Source organism: Cervus elaphus, chromosome 4, assembly GCF_910594005.1.
Source record: "Cervus elaphus chromosome 4, mCerEla1.1, whole genome shotgun sequence".
Classification (NCBI taxonomy): Eukaryota; Metazoa; Chordata; class Mammalia; order Artiodactyla; family Cervidae; genus Cervus; species Cervus elaphus.
The window spans coordinates 64,519,927-64,537,129 of record NC_057818.1 but is presented as its reverse complement, the minus strand read 5'-3'; the positions used below and the strand labels follow the sequence as shown (position 1 = coordinate 64,537,129).

At 45.8% G+C, this 17,203-nt stretch overlaps 1 protein-coding gene across 1 annotated transcript; it reads right to left on the bottom strand.

Moving 5' to 3' along the window:
• Positions 1-1,310: 1,310 nt before the first annotated feature.
• On the bottom strand, positions 1,311-6,666 carry LOC122692871 (cationic amino acid transporter 3-like). Its single transcript, XM_043900684.1, has 11 exons — positions 6,297-6,666; positions 5,227-5,385; positions 4,195-4,381; positions 3,677-3,789; positions 3,278-3,500; positions 2,943-3,082; positions 2,740-2,842; positions 2,339-2,538; positions 1,976-2,142; positions 1,599-1,707; positions 1,311-1,432 (listed from the first exon to the last, which is right to left on the bottom strand). Exons 1-11 carry the CDS (start codon positions 6,664-6,666, stop codon positions 1,311-1,313), a joined length of 1,893 nt encoding a protein of 630 aa, XP_043756619.1.
• Positions 6,667-17,203: the final 10,537 nt, after the last annotated feature.

The following is a 17,203-nucleotide window of genomic DNA, read 5'->3' as shown; positions in this document are numbered from 1 at the left end:
TTGGATGAAATATAAGATGATGCTGGAAACTGTCCTTCAATGGAGCAATTCCCCAGAGCTATCTGAGAGTCTGTCTCCCAGACTGTCATACTCATTTTGACTCAAATAAAACTCTTGCTTATTCCCATTATATTGATTATCTTCACAGACACTTGAATTCATATGATCATCAAGGACCCTGGGAAGATAGGGCTATAAAACTGGGGACCCCACTCAAACCCTGCTCCTTCCCAGTCTCTCTGATACTACTTGACTCCCCATAGTCTTCACATGATCTGAGACACTCCGGTGTGGGGAGACCCCAAGCCCAGCTGGACCCCAATCAGGAGAAGGGGAGCTTAACCTCTCTGATGTGAATTCAAGCAACAAAAGCATTTAATGAGCCTCATGCCTGCGTCCAGCCTTGCACAAAGGGATGGAAGAGGATAAAGGGGATGTGACTTGGTCCCCTTCTTCAAGGAGCTCTGTTTGCTGGGAGAGCTGAGTGCGCAGGCAGAGAAGTGATACTTGATCTAGGAGGCCAGGAGCTCTGCTCCTCATGAAAGAAAACCTGGACCAGGAAGTGGAGGGGTGAAGCAGGGATGGGGGTACTGGTGAAGCAGGGACGCGGGTACTGGTGAAGGGCTGACTAGATTCTGAGCTGCATCAGGTGACCCACATGCTGAAACACTGGGCACACACCTTCATAATGGAACTTAGATGTAGTGGTGGGCTGTTAGATTAACTTATATAAAAATTGAAATAGTTGATGTAAAATACTTCAAATTTTTTTTAAAAAAAGTCAACCACACAAGATGTAATGGAGTGGCTTATGCTGTAGTGGAGAGCTTAGGTCTTTTTTTTTTTTTTTTATGGCTGAGTAGTTGTTTCCTATGTGCAGATTAATATTTTTATTTCTTCCTCTGGTTGCTGATTACATTGTGGTAATTTCCTGGTAAAAATGTGTCTTGCTGCACACTTATGAAGCATGCACTTTTCTGTATACATATGATATTTTAAAAAGCTTACATGAAAATTGTACAAATTTAGGAATTCCCTAGAGGTCCAGTGATTAGGACTTGGTGATTTCAGTCCTGTGGCCCTGGGGTTCATTCTCTGGTCAGGGAACTAAGTTCCCACAAGGTATGCTCTGCAGCCAAAAAAAAAAAAAAAAAAAACCGTTCAGTATTTAAAGTCGCTTTGTCCATTGGCAAAAAATTCATGGCTGTAAATGCATCCCACATTCATACTCCGTAGAGGCTCGGAGTGTCCTTGAACCAGCAGACCCTCCAGGGCATGGAGGGATTCCACGCAGCATTTACTTCCTGCAGTTAAGATGACCCAGCACCAGGGATGTCTTTGTCAAGAGTCTGGAAGGTGGAGGCTGGTGGCTGTTGCGCGTTGTTCTCCTCCAGGCTGTGTCGGATCCCATATCCAAAGTATATGACAAATCCTAGTAGGGAAATGAGATGATGGGAAGGGAAAGTAGGTGCTCTCCCCCCTTATAAATGTCCAACAGGCCTCCTATCATGGTGTCTGACACAGTTTAGGGAGAGGTGGTAGGAAAAGGATTAGGTTCAGTTACTCAAGGGGTCCTATTCTCCAAGGAAGCCTCTTACCAGTCGCTTCCCAGATGCCAAATAGGGCCCAGGTCCCAGAGGTCATCTGCATCATCAGGTAAACGTTCACAAAGATGCTCACCAGTGGGAGGACAGGCAGAGCAGGGACCTGTGGGCAGAGTCAGTTCATCCTGAACACAGTCCAGACGTCTGAAAGGGAGACCCTACCCCATGTGGGTGGGAGACTCCGTTATTACTGGGGATGTGTTCAGTGCCTCTTAGATTAGATTTGTAAAGCACCGAGTGTGGATCAGGGAAGAGTCCAGTGGTTTCAGTAACTCCCCTTCTTCCCTGGTCCAGCGAAGGATGTTTAGACCTCAAAGCATGCAGACTTCATAAACTAAAGGTGGACATTTTGGGCACATAAGGTCACCTACCTTAAAGTAAAGATAAGTGGGGTCCTGGGGCTGCCTCCAGATGATGACCGTGACCCCAGTGATGAGCAGCAGCAGCAGCACAGCCACTGTTGTGAGCACGGGGTCTCCAGAGAACACCTGGCTGGGCCACTGGGCCAGGATCAGGCTCAGGATGGTCAGCAGGAGAACTGCAAGGGTCAAGGTGGAAGAGAACAGGCTGGACTCCAGAAGACAAAGACGTCAGGACCTTGGGTCACACCCCTCCCCAGGCTGCCCACATCAGGAAGGGCCATTATCTCCAAGTGTCCTCATCAATGAAAAAGATACATTTCCACCCTACCCTGCTAACTTGAGAATACCATAAAAAGAAACCCCACTGCTCACCAAGCAGGGAGGCACATCCGTAGACAATCTGCCCAGATTTCCGGGTGGGGATGGTGCTTGTAGGGAACCACAGACTCTTTAGAATGTTTGAGGTTCCTGCTTCAGGTCCATAGTCCAAAGGACTTCCTTCAACTTCGGACTTCATCTCAATTTTGTCTTCTGTTTTCTCCTTCTTGCTTAAGATCCGATCTGGCTGGTATCTGAATTAGAGGTGTTACAGCAATAATAACAGCACCTCCTACTCATCCAACATTGGACAATCTAATCTATCTATTCCCAGCTAAGTGGACAGGGACATTTAGAAAGCAGCATGAAGGCAGAGGATGATTACCGCCCCCCCCCCCCCCCCAATCAAACTCCTAGAGCCCAAAGCCCCCAGTCAAGGTGTAGTGAGGTCTCACCTGAGGACAAGCACAGCAAAAACCACCAGGGAATAAGCAAGCAGGGTCCCAACAGATACGAGATCCACAAGATCCGTGAGCTCAAAGAGTAATGCCATGACCGCTGAAGTGACAGCATAGACAAGGTGGGGAGGGGAGAGAGTGAGTAACCGCTGCAAGTTTGGGAAGTTGATTCAGAGAGGGAGTAGGTTCTTTTTATTCACCTGCAATGTTTCCAGAAGCCATGATGGCCATGATGGGGGTGCCTGTGCGATCATAGATCCGGGCAAGTCCCCGGAAAATGAGCCCGTCTTCTGCCATTGCATAGATCAACCGAGGCATGGTGAACATGGTACCCAGGAGGCTGGGAGAGGAAATGGGGACATGTGAGAGGACATGGAGAAGCAGGAGAGACCAGGGCATCCACTCCCTTGTCTACATGGGGTAAGATGTCTTTCTCTCTTGTCTCTCAATCCCAAGGGCTGGGATACCCGAGCATCTGACAGAAAAAACCAAGACACTCTCTCCCCTTCCTTGGGGAGAAAACCAAGACACTGACCTGGAGGTAAGAGCACAGAGGGTGCCAACAGCCACGACATATCTGGCCGTGTTCCAACCAACAAGGAGAAAAGCCTGCGGCAAAGGACTCTTGGGCTGAATCTGGTAGTAGGGCACCATGAGGGTGAGTGCGGCTGAGACTCCAAAATACGCCAAAAAGCAGATGAAGAGAGAAATCATGATGCTGAAGGGGATGGAATGCTGAGGATTTAGGGCTTCTTCCCCTGCAGGAAGGGTGGAAATACTGAGTCAGGAAAACATGCTGGGATGAAAGCACAAAATCAAATTTCCTCTTGAATCTTCAAGAACAGGCTAACCTACTACCAACCCCTACACCCAAGGGGTAGGGCAGCCCAAACTGTGCCCAACCCTCTGATGGGACACACCGTGACCACGTTACCTCTCGTGGTAATGGAATCAAAACCAAGAAATGCGTAGAAACATGTTGCTGCCCCGTGGAGAATTCCTTCAAAGCCAAAGGGCATGAACCCTCCAGAACCCAGAGGGTCCAAGCTATGGTGAGAAAAGGAATGAGGAAGGACATGGGTGAGATGTGTTGAGCCATCTCTACTGGACTCCTCCCTTAATACCACAAATCCTGGACCCTCATCCCCTGGATCCATCAGCCCAGGTCTCTTTGTTGTTTTGTCACTAAGTCATGTCCTACTCTTTTGCAACCCCCTGAACTGTAGCCCTCTAAGCTCCTCTGTCCATAGGATATCCCAAGCAAGAATACCAGAGTGGGTTGCCATTTCCTTCTCCAGGGGATCTTCCCAACCCAGGGATCGAACTCAGGTCTCTGGCATTGGCAGGCAGATTCTTTACGACTGAGCCACGAGGGAAGCCCCGGTCTTTTAGTCTCCACCATATCTCCAGCTCTGCACCACCTCCCCCAAGCATTGCTACGGCCAAGAGTACCGTTCCAAACTATAGGTGTCAGGGGATCCAGATGTGTTTGGTTTGTAGTCCTGTTCTGTGAGCTCCCAGTTGTGCAGGTCTCCTTTAATGAAGCCAGAGAGGATGATGAAGCTGAGGACCAAAAGGTTGATGACCGTGAACACTTTGTTAACCAGGGTCGACTCACGAGCTCCCAGGACCAGAACTCCTGTGGGAAAGATGGAATATGAGACATCCAAAACAATATGAGACATCCAAAACAGCCAAATCCATAATCACAGAAAGCAAACTAGTGGTTGTCAGGGGTAATGGAGTCAGTGGCGGTGGTGGACGAATGGACAGTGATTGCTCGGTGGGTAGGTGTCTCCTTTCAGGGTGATAAACATATTTGGAACCAGATGAAGGTGACTGTTACCCAACATTCTGGATGTACTAAGTACCACTGAACTGTACACTTTAAGGTGGTTAATTTCTTACTGTGACAATCATCTCACAATATATACCTCTACCAAATTGTCATGTTAAATCCAAATCTATCAAATGTCAGTTTAAATTTGTATAGGGTTGCATTTATAGCTCAATAAAGCTGGGGAAAATAGTATGTTTAATTTTATGCTATGTTATTTCCCTCTCAATTAAAAACACATCTTTGTAAGGTCTCAATAAAGTCTCAATAAATGATTCTCATCTGGGCTAACTTTGTATGCCAAGTGACATTTGACAATGTCTGGGGACATCATGATTTTCACAGTTTAGTAGGTGTGTGTCACTGGCATCTATTGCATAAAGTTCACAGGTGCTACTCAACATCCAATGAGTGATGAGTATTTTTAAAAGACCCAAATTGCACACCCCCACACCTATGAATGATCAAGCCCCAACTGTCAGTGGTGCCAAGAATGGGAAATAACTCTCTATGTCTTGCCTTCTTGTCTTTCATATCAGAGACCCTATTTTCCAGTCCTCATTCTCCATCATTTTGCTACCCCAAGCCTTTCCCTCCTGAGCTTCTGCTCTGCACCCCACTCTTTCTGTCCAATCACCCCCTCTCACCTGTGAACAGCAGCACCAGGCCCAGGGCGACGAAGTCTGCATATGTGGGCAGGAAGTAGGGCACTTGCAGAGAAAGAGTTCCCTGTAACCTCTGAGAGATGTGGTTCCCAATCAGGCTGTCCAAGGTGGAGCTCCAGCCCCGGGCTGTACAGGCGGTGCCTGCAGTGACAGAGGAAGGAAGATCCATTGACAAACATAAACTGATATCTAGTATGGGCCTTGGACTGCAAGGAGACCCAGCCAGTCCATCCTAAGGGAGATCAGTCCTGGGTGTTCATTGGAAGGACTGATGTTGAAGCTGAAACTCCAATCCTTTGGCCACCTGATGCGAAGAGCTGACTCATTGGAAAAGACCCTGATGCTGGGAAAGATTGAGGGCAGGAGGAGAAGGGGATGATGGAGGATGAGATGGCTGGATGGCATCATTGACTCGATGGATGTAGGTTTGGGTGGACTCCAGGAGTTGGTGATGGACAGGGAGGTCTGGCGTGCTGCGGCTCATGGGGTTGCGAAGAGTCGGACACGACTAAGCGACTGAACTGAACTGAGTATGGGCCGTGGGCTACATTTTTCTGGAGGAACCCAAACAAAATAATACCTGACCTCAAAGAGTTTCTTTTCATGGGTTGGCATGGGAAGACCCAGACGATTCACACAATAGATCAACTATTTAATATGCTAGGGGGAGATTAATGTTATGTAAGAAAAAGTAACAGGAAGTTGGGACCAGGAGGGCTGGAAGGTGTGGATTGAAATTTTAAATCCAGATGTAAAGGAAAATTCCATGAAAGAAATAGTTGAGCTGAGACTTCAGTATGGTGAGGGGATGAGCCTGCGGGTCATGCCTCCCTCTCAGCCTAGAGTCCCCTTTCCTTGTGGGTTCTTGGGCCATCATTTAAGGAAAGCAGGGGAGAGCTGAGAACAATGAAGTTGTGGAGTTTTCCTGCCACTATTATCCACTTCCCCCTACAAGGTGGATAATCAAATTCTCATGAAAGAGTGAAGACCTAAACCCCACCTCCTAGAACCTGATCTTAAGCCCCACACTCTCTTTTGATCCATCCTCTCACCGATGACCAAGGACAGGATGAGGTTCCAGCCAGTGATGAAGGCGCAGAGTTGTCCCATGGTGATGTAGCTGTAGAGATATGCAGAACTGGAGCCTGGTACCCGGGCCCCAAACTCTGCATAGCAGAGCCCGGACAACACGCAGGACAGGCCGGCCACCAGGAAGCAGATGACGGTCGCTGGTCCAGCTCTTACTTTGGCCACTGCACCAACCAGGATGTACACGCCAGCCCCCAGCGTTCTGCCCACACCCAAGGACACCAGGTCGAGGGTGTTCAGATGAGCTTCGGGACTCTCAGACTCTGCTCTGGCCTCCAGCAGCTGCCTGTGGACCAGCTTCTGACCAAATTGGCGAACATACTGATGCAGCATCCTAGACGTAGCTGACATGTTACAATCTGCTGAGAAAGTAATACACAAAGCCATCAAGAAGGTCTATCTGTCATTGGCCCTGGGAGCCCAATTCCACAGAGCAATGGAGTGATTAGGAGCAGTTGGTCAAAAGGCACATTGAGCAAGTCTTCCATGTCTGAGCTTTGGATTGTTAAACTCAGGGAAGACTTTTAATATGTTTCAAAGTTACTGGAAGTGTAAGAGGATTGAGGAGAAGAAAACATGTTGCATCAAAATGTGCCACAGTACTGAACTGGATGCTTAAAATATTTTAAGATGGCAAATTTTGTGCTCTGTGGTATTTATTCCTGTTTTCCTAAATTGCTGCCATGGTAAATAACAGAGCCAACTTCACAGAGTTGCTTCACAGAAGGTTGTAGCAAACCTCATGGTAACTTAATATAAATCACCATACAGTCATCTCTGCAGTCACCAAAACCTGAGGAATCTCAAGTCACTTATGTCATCCCTGTATCCACAGAGGAGGAACCCACAGATATGGAGGATCAACAGTATACAGGAGACTACCATCAGTATTCACATCACAAACCCTATATAAGGGGAATCTTCACTATTGTTTGAGCACCAGTCAAAAAAGAGTCACAGCCTGCAGACTTGATCTAACTCCCCAAATCCCACCTTTTCTCACACAAACGCAGACAGGTCCTAGCTCCTGTTTTCATCTAGAAAATGGGTCTCTCCACCCTCAGGCTGGAGCCAGGCTGACCCCCTGCACTCTGGGGTTGCAGAGGTCTCTTTGGGAGGATGTGACTCAGCTCCCAGTCTCCTACAGAAGAGGCTGACCTGAGACTTACTGGATCCTTGGAGCAGAGCCTGGGGCACTGGGTCAGTCAGGGAGGCTGAGGTTAAGATGTGCAGGGCTGGAGCTGAGACATCTCTAAAAACTGAAGCAGGGAGTCCTGAGCACAGAAGACAGTCCTTACCCCTGGGTTGTTGGGGTGGAGATGGGGCTGGGTGGGCGGGGAGCATCTGCTGTGTTGCTATCAGCCCTGACTTTTCTGTGGTTACCCTCAGGGGGTGGTTCCAAGATGGTTTGTGTGTGTGTGTGTGTGTGTGTGTGTGTGTGTGTGTGTGTGTGTATGTGTGTGTGTTAAAAGACACATAACATAAAATTGACTAGTTTAATCATTTTAAGTGTGTGGATCAGTCACGTAGGGCTTCCCTGATGGCTCAGCTGGTAAAGAATCTGCCTTCTATGCAGGAGACCTGGGTTCAATCCCTGGGTTGGGAATCCCTGGAGAAGGGAACAGCTACACACTCCAGTACTCTGACCTAGAGAATTCCATGGACTATACAGTCCATGGGATAGTAAAGAGTCAGACATGACTCAGTGACTTTCACTTTTCAGTCAAGTTAAATAGATTCACTTTTTTGTGCAAACAAACCAGGACTTTTTCTTCTGGCAAAACTGAAATTCTACCCACTCAACAACAACAACCCCCTTTTCTCCTTTCCCAGTTCTTGGTAATTACCATTCTAATTTCTGTCTCTATGAATCTGGCCACTCTAGGAACTTCATTTCAGTAGAATCAAACAATATTTGTCCTTTCCTGTAAGGCTTATTTTACTTGGTAGAATATTTACTAGGTTGGTCCATGTTGTAGCATGTGTTAGAATCCCCTTCCTTTTTTAATGCTGAAAAATACTTTATTGTAGGCACATACCACATTGGCTTATCCATTTTTTGATCAATGAGCATTTGGGTTGCTTTCATTCTTTATTTATTGTGAAAAATGCTGTTATGAACAGGAGTGTAAAAATATCTCTTCCAGAGTGTGTCTTCAATTCTCTTGGGTGTAGCCTCAGAAGTAGAATTGCTGGATCACATAGTTCTAGGATTTTTAGAGAAAATGTGATAGAGAAAATGTTCACATATTGAGGAATGGGGAGCTCAATTTGTCTTGTGCACGGTTCAGTCTGAACTGTGTGTGAACTAAGACAGCCTGTCAGACCCTCACAGCACATCTTCTTTAACCACTGAGGTAAAGGGCATCTGTTTTGAAGATAAGGATGATAATTCCCTTCTTATGGCATTCATGTTAACACTCCCTGGAAAATAAGACTCCCTGCCCAGACACCAGGGTCCTGTAGTCTCCCTATGTACTAAGTCTGTCTCTTGAAACCTTGAAGGAATGTACCCTGTTATATTGCTGTATGTTTTTTGTTTGGATGAGGATAAGAATGTGCTGAAAACCATGCTTTAAAGGAGCAGTTAGTCAGAGCTAATTCTGAGTCTGTCCTCCAGACTCTAATACTCATTTTGGTTCAAATAAAACATTCTTATTCCCACTAGAGATTGTTTATTTTCATGTCTACTTGAATTCTTTTGATCATCGTAGACCTTAGGCAGAAAGGACTGTAAATCTGGGGATGCCACTCAAACCCTGCTCCCTCCCAGTTCTCTTATACCTCTCAGCTTTCCACAGTCTGCACATGACCTGAGAACACTCCAGTGTGTGTGTGTGTGTGTGTGTGTGTGTGTGTGTGTGGGGTCTTCCCTGGTGGCTCAGTGGTAAAGAATCTGCCTATAATGCAGGAGACACAAGAGACTCATGTTCATTCCCTGGGTCGGCAAGATCCACTGGAGGAGGGTGTATTGCTGATCCTATTCATGACACCAGTTGTCTAACTGTTCACATTGTTTGCTGAACCCACAGTAGGTAAGGTGCAAGCTAAGAAGCTGGAAGGAGATGTGAGGAATTGTAGAACCTGCAGACACATTTATTCTCTCCTGGCTGGCATGGCAGCCATAACACAGCCTCTCTCCTGTCTGGTGCAGCAGCCATAACCATAACGTAGGTAAAATGGAGCCATAACATAACCTCATGTAACATAACCATGATGTTCCTGCCATGTGGCCCTAATGCAGCAACACCAGGGCTTTCATGGTGAAGCTCTTACATGTGTCCTGCACACAGTAGCCCATGACCAGGTGAGTACGCCATGATGCACATGTGCAGTGCTTTAAGTGATCTCAGCGGTTCAGTTCACTGGCTCAGTTGTGTCCAACTCTTTGTGATCCCATGGACTGCAGGATTCCAGGCCTCCCTGTCCATCACCAAGTCCTGGAGCTTGCTCAAACTGATGTCCATTGAGTTGGTGATGCCATCCAACCATTCATCCTCTGTCATCTCCTTCTCCTCCTGCCTTCAATTCTTCCTAGCATTAGTCTTTTCCAATGAGTCAGTCAGTTCTTTGCATCAGGTGGCAAAAGTATTGGAGCTTCAGCTTCAGAATAACTCCTTTCAATGAATATTCAGGACTGATTTCCTTTAGGATGACCTGGTTGGATCTCCTTGCAGTCCAAGGGGCTCTCAAGAGTCTTCTCCAACACCACATTTCAAAAGTACCAATTCTTCACCGCTCAACTTTCTTTGTGGCCCAGCTCTCACATCCATACATGACTACTGGGAAAACCATAGCTTTGACTAGACGGACCTTTGTTGGCAAAGTAATGTCACTCACCTAGAGCCAAACATCCTGGAATGTGAAGTCAAGTGGGCCTTAGGAAGCATCACTACGAACAAAGCTAGTGGATGTGATGAAATTCCAGTTGATCTATTTCAAATCCTGAAAGATGATACTGTGAAAGTGCTGCAGTCAATATGCCAGCAAATTTGGAAAACTCAGCAGTGGCCACAGGACTGGAAAAGGTCTGTTTTCATTCCAATCCCCAAGAAAGGCAATCCCAAAGAATGCTCAAACTACCGCACAGTTGCACTCATCTCACACGCTACTAAAGTAATGCTCAAAATTCTCCAAGCCAGGCTTCAGCAATACATGAACCGAGAACTTCCAGATGTTCAAGCTAGTTTTAGAAAAGGCAGAGGAACCAGAGATCAAATTGCCAATATCTGCTGCATCATCAAAAAAGCAAGAGAATTCCAGAAAAACATCTGTTTCTGCTTTATTGACTATGCCAAAGCCATCGACTGTGTGGATCACAATAAACTGTGGAAAATTCTGAAAGAGATGGGAAAACCAGATCACCTGCCTCTTGAGAAACCTATATGCAGGTCAGGAAGAAACAGCTAGAACTGGACATGGAACAACAGACTGGTTCCAAATAGGAAAAGGAGTACATCAAAGCTGTATATTGTCACCCTGCTTGTTAAACTTACATGCTGAGTACATCATGAGAAATGCTGGACTGGAGGAAGCATAAGCTGGAGTCAAGATTGCCGGGAGAAATATCAATAACCTCAGATATGCAGATGACACCACCCTTATGGTAGAAAGTGAAGAAGAACTAAAGAACCTCTTGATAAAAGTGAAAGAGGAGAGTGAAAAAGTTGGCTTCAAGCTCAACATTCAGAAAACTAAGATCATGGCATCTGGTCCCATCACCTCATGGGAAATAGATGGGGAGAGAGTGGAAACAATGACAGACTTTAATTTTTTGGGCTCCAAAATCACTGCAGATAGTGACTGCAGCCATGAAATTAAAAGACGCTTACTCCTTGGAAGGCAAGTTGTGACCAACCTAGATAGCATATTAAAAAGCAGAGACATTACCTTGCCAACGAAGGTCCGTCTGGTCAAGGTTATGGTTTTTCCAGTGGTCATGTATGGATGTGAGAGTTGGACTGTGAAGAAAGCTGAGCACTGAAAAATTGATGCTTTTGAACTGTGGTGTAGGAGAAGACACTTGAGAGTCCCTTGGACCAGTCCATTCTGAAGGAGATCAGTCCTGGGTGTTCATTGGAAGGACTGATGCTGAGGCTGAAACTCCAATACTTTGATCACCTCATGCAAAGAGTTGACTCATTGGAAAAGACCCTGATGCTGGGAGGGATTGTGGGCAGGAGGAGAAGGGGACGACAGAGGATGAAATGGTTGGATGGCATCACCGACTCAATGCACGTGAGTTTGAGTAAACTCCGGGAGTTGGTGATGGACAGGGAGGCCTGGCGTGCTGTGATTCATGGGGTCGCAAAGAGTCAGACATGACTGAGCGCTACTGAACTGAACTGAACTGACACCTATGAGTGATCCAACCAAAATTGTCAATGATGCCAAGAATGGGAAACAATGGTCTGTGTCTTGCCTTTCTGCCTCTCACATCAGAGACCATTCCAACCCTAATCCCCCACCATTCTGCCACCTAAGCCTTTCCCACCCCAGCTCCCCCTCCACACTCTGCTCTCCCCATTCTATCTCTGACCCCTGACTCACTGGTGACCAGCAGCACCAGGCCCAGGGTAAAAAAGTCTGGGTACCTGGCCAGGAAAGAGGGCATATATGGAGAGAAAGTTTCCTGTAACACCTGAGAGATGTGGTTCCCAATGACGCTGTCAAAGGTGTAGCTCCAGGCTTGGCCTACAGTGGTGGTGTCTGCAGTGGCAGAAGGACAATTCATTGACAAACATAAGTAGATTGCTAATACAGCCATGGGCTATATTTTTTGGGGGAGGGAACCCAAACAAAATACCAAATCACAAAGAGATTCTTTTCAAGGGTTGGGATGGGAAAACCCAGATGATTCACAAAGTTGTGTGTGTGTGTGTGAGTGTGAATGTGAGTGCACGTGTGTGCACGCTCTGTCTTGTCTGATTCATTGTGATCCCATGGACTGTTGCCCTCCAGACTTCTCTGTCCATGGGATTTCCCAGGCAAGAATACTAGAGTGGGTTGCCATTTCCTACTCCAGGGGATCTTCCCTCCCGGGGATGGAACCCATGTCTCTTTTGTCTTTTGCATTGGCAGGCAGATTCTTTACCACTGCACCACCTGGGAAGCCTTCACAAAATAGGTCAGCTGTTTAATGTGCTAGGAGGAGATCAACGTTATGCAAGAAAATGTCACAGGAAATTGGGACCAGGAGAGCTGGAAAGTGAGAGTAGAAAATTTAAAACCAGATATAAGGGAAAATTCCACGAAGGCAGCAGTGAAGCAAAGACTTCGAAATGGTGAAGAGAAGAGCCCATGGGACATGCCTTCTTCTCACACACTCCCTACAGTTCCCTGACCCCTGGTTTCTTGGTCCATCATTTAAAGAAAGCAGGATAGAGTTGAATAGAATGACATGGTGGGAGTTCCCTGCCACTGTTATCCTCTTTACCCCACAAGGTGGATAACAAGGTTCTCATGAATGAGTGAAGAGTGAAGAACTAAATCCCGCCTCCTTGTTTCCTGATCTTAAACCCACAACTCCCCCTGATCCATCATCTCACTAATGGCAAAGGACAGTATGAGGTTCCAGCCAGTAATGAAGACACACAGTTGACCCACAGTGATGTAGCTGTAGAGATGTGTAGAACCAGAGTGAGGTAACCCGGGCCCCAAACTCAGCATAGCAGAGCCCAGACATCTCACAAGACAGGCCAGCCACCAAGAAGGAGATGATGATCGCTGGTCCAGCGACAGACAGGGCCACTGCACCAGTGAGGATGTACACGCCAGCTCCCAGGGTTCTGCCCACACCCAAGGCCAGCAGGTCAAGGGTGTTCAGATGAGCTTCCAGTCTCTTAGACTCCTCTAGTGATTCCAGCAGCTGCCTGTGGGCTAGTTTCTGAGCAAACTGTCTAACATACTGACGCAGCGTCCTAGACATAATCAAGGAGGTTTTGTTCTGCAGAAGAAACAAGGCATAAAACCACCAAGAATGTCATCTGCCCTCGGCCCTGTGAGTTCAATTCCACAGGACAATGGAGTTGTGAGGGGCAGGTGATAAAAGGATATATTGGGCAAGTTCTCCATCTCTGAGCTTTGGTTTCTACAAACACAAATGCAACTTTTAAAACATTTCAAAGTTGTTGGAGGTATAAGAGGATTGAGGGGGGCAAAACATGCTGCATCAAAATGGGCCACATTACTGAAATGGACACAAACATTTTTAAGATGGCAAACTTTATGCTCTGTAGTATGTTACTACCATTTCCTAAATTGCTGCCATGGTAAATAATAGAGCAAGCTTCACAACCCAGAGTTGTGGTTAGAGCAAACATGATGGTAATTTAGTATAAATCACCATACAGTGGAGAGGGTAACAGGCAGGAAGGCCAGGGGTCTCCAAACGGAGGAAATAGGCTGCAAGTGCCAGACATTTTTATCTCTCTTAAGAGGCAGGAGGAAACAAACCAGTGATATATATATATTTTTTCTTCTCTATACAAATTTAAAAGGAGGTTTCTCTTAAAATGCTATGTTGCCATGACACCTGGTTTCACCTGAAGCTAACTATTCTCAAACCTTGAGTCAACCAATACATTTCTTTTTCTTATGGAAATGTTTGTCTTAAACTATGTTAATTTACCCCAGACTCTGCAAGTTCCGCCAAATGGCCCAATCTACTTACTCAGATATTGTTCCCCTAATCTATGTAAATGAAACTATTTGTTGGTAATCTGCCCTTCTACAAGATTCAAGTCAATTGTTTTATGGCCAGGGATGAATTATCTGGTGCCATTCTAAATTCTAAGGCATTCCTTTCTTTTCATTAACAGACTGCGAGTGACTGTATAACTTACAGCTAAAGACTAGCAGGCGGGTACTCTTTCGGCCCCCTTCTGATGCCTATGTCAGAAACTTTCTCTATCTCCTTTATACTTTAATAAAACTTTATTACACAAAAGCTCTGAGCGATCCAACCTCATCTCTGGCCCGGATTGAATTCGTCTCCTCCAGAGGCCAAGAATCCCAGCGTCTCATCGTTCAGCAACAACCTTTCACAGTCGTCTCTGAGGTATAACAATCTGGGGGTCCTCAAGTCCTTTACATCATCCCTGTGTCCACAGAGACGGAGTCCGCAGATGCAGAGGGTCAACAGTATACAGGAGACTGACATCAGTATTTACATCACAAACCCTGTATAAGGGGAATCATTACTATTATTTCTTTCTTTTTTTTTGAAAGCAAGCAACACAATTTATGAAGTATGCAAGGCAATGCACTAAGGCTTTTCCATTTCATCTGTGCATAATAAACGAGTATGGCTATTTTCACTTGTACAAAACTCTCGTATAAGAAACTTGTTTAGGTTACAACAAGTACTGAGCAGCCGCATGGTGTTTAAAGCTGATTTGCTGTTACAGAGAAGGTCCCCCTCCACACACACACAAAACCAAGCCTGTGATGTTATATATGTACATTCAGAATTTTATTTCAAAATGAAGAACCATAGTAACAATAATAGAAAAAATCCATTTGGAAATTATTCACAGCCTTGTCACTGAGAACTGGGAAAAATTCCATGCTGCACCACTGCCAACCCACTGGTCTGAGTCGGAGCAGAGGTGCAGTTGGAGGACAGTCCCCCGTCACGGCAAAGCCCTGTCCCAAGGCTCTGCGAATTTTGAACCCAAAGCCTCAGCAACCAGAGGGAATGGTGAGAACTTATAACCAAAATACTGTCATAGGCGAGGGTTTGACAGAAGGGCTTGAAATATGTAAGCACCAAAGAGGGAAAGGGAGATCAAGCAACATAGGAAGGAGGGATGAAAAGACCAGTCTCCACTTCTAAAAATACTGGATGATCCTGGAGGTGGCTGTGGGCTGTGGCAAATGTCATCCCTCCATCTCAGCAAACCCTCTGGCCCCCCCAGATCTAGAAGCTTATTGTCCCCTTAAGAATGCCTCCCTCCATGTCCATGAGACAAGTGCTCGGGCCTGGTGCACTGGGAAGACCCAGAGGGACTGGGTAGAGAGGGAGGTGGGAGGGGGAATCGGGATGGGGAATACATGTAAATCCATGGCTGATTCATGTCAGTGTATGACAAAAACCACTACAATATTGTAAAGTAATTGGCCTCCAACTAATAAAAATAAATGAAAAAAAAAAAAAAAAAAAGAATGCCTCCCTCTCCCCATGACACCCTTCCAGTGCACCCAGGAGGCATAATGTCCTGGTCTCATACTCTTTCCTGTCTTCTCCTGATGTCTGAGTGGAGAGTGAGTCCCCCACTCTTAGTCTCAACATTTAGGGAGTTCTCTCTGTCCTCTCCAACAAGGAAAGGCAGCCAGATGAGATGGAACTCTGGTTTCAAAGAAAACCATTGATGCAGATTCCACCCAGCAGAGGCAGTGTTGTTTACATATACACGAATGAGTCTGAACACATTATACCCAATAGGGGCCTTAGGAACCTAACAAGATAACCAGCAACTGCTTCGTGACAGTGCACAGACGTTCACGCTCACGTGTGGGCCTTGCCGCACATCCACACAGACCGTCACGTGTGGTCTAGAGGAAAGCTCAAGTCCCTCAGGGGTCACCTGACATAACACTATGGTAACAAGGGTAACTTGACATGGCTACAGACATAAACAGGCATGAGATGACCCTCATGTAATAAAACACGTCAAATGGATAATAATCGTTCAGGAAAAGAAATTGTCTTCCAGCGCTGAGGTTACAAATTCCAAGTTAGCTACAAACATCTCTAAGTTCTTTTAAAGCTATGGCTTAAAGCAAAATAAAAATCAACATATAAAATCCTCTAAACAACAAACTGAAGAAATAATGAACCTCTACCAAGAACCAAGATTTTTGGTTGCTCACTTGGGAGGCTCTCCCACCAGATGGGTGATAGGAATTTTTTTTTTTTTTTTTTTAAAGTGAGTTCACTACAGAGAAAGAAGCTGTTTAGTCCAGTGAGGGGAGAGAGGATTTGTAGAAATAACCATCCCTTCTCTGGACTCCATCCAAAATTAGAACCCATAAACCCCTATTAAATACAATGCCCACCTTAGCAATAATCCTAGATTTCAAGTAAAACTACATATAATCTTAAAAAAAGAAAAAAGTTCCAAAGGAAACCAATAGCTTCTTTACACAGGCATATGACTTTTCTGAGAAAGTTGAGAGTTTTTATCTGAAGGATAGAAATTGTTAACAGGCAACGTGCAAACCTCACACTGACCACATCATGCATCCTCCAATCATGCATGACCTTTCTCCCTAAATCCTTCCCTTCTTATTGCACCTTAGCTTCTTTGGTTTAAATCTTCCACCGTATAACCTCTCTTGAAGCACCTCCCTCTAACCTCAATTTCCTTATGCTTTCATTATTTGGTAAAATTACTTTATATTTAAAAAAATGAATATCTATGCAATAAAACCAGAAGATAAATAAAACTCAAGTTAATTTGCTCAGCAGAGCTGTACAGAAGTGAAGAAGGAGCTCTTATGGAATCCCTCTCTGCCCTCCACTCTTAAGTGTACCTGCTTCCTGGTGAGTCTGAGGTTGGGGGGAATGGTACGTTCTAGCCCACTCTGCAAAATGCCCTGAGGCAATTTTAGAACCTAAGGGAGCAGGAGCTGGCCAAGTTGTCACATACCAAGCAGCCAATCCCTCCTGAAATGAAGGTAGGTTTACTTGGTCTCTCCTGAGTTGAAGAGAATGTCCAAGAAATTAAAATTTTAAAAGCCATTGAAGACAATGACTAACCCCAGCCTTGGGATCCTCTGAGCACCCATCGAGTGTGTGGATGAGAAAGAAATGGAGTAGCAGCATTCAGGAACAGCCCTGGGTTACAAGCTGATGAGGTCTCCCCAG

Excerpts from the sequence above, each read along its gene's own strand:
- LOC122692871 (XM_043900684.1), bottom strand. The coding sequence starts at position 6,666 with ATGCTGCATCAGTATGTTCGCCAATTTGGTCAGAAGCTGGTCCACAGG. Across the intron at positions 3,790-4,194 it reads GACACCTATAGTTTGGAACG|CTTGGACCCTCTGGGTTCTG; the intron begins GTACTCTTGGCC and ends TTCTCACCATAG. Across the intron at positions 2,143-2,338 it reads CGGATGTGCCTCCCTGCTTG|TTCTCCTGCTGACCATCCTG; the intron begins GTGAGCAGTGGG and ends TGACCCTTGCAG.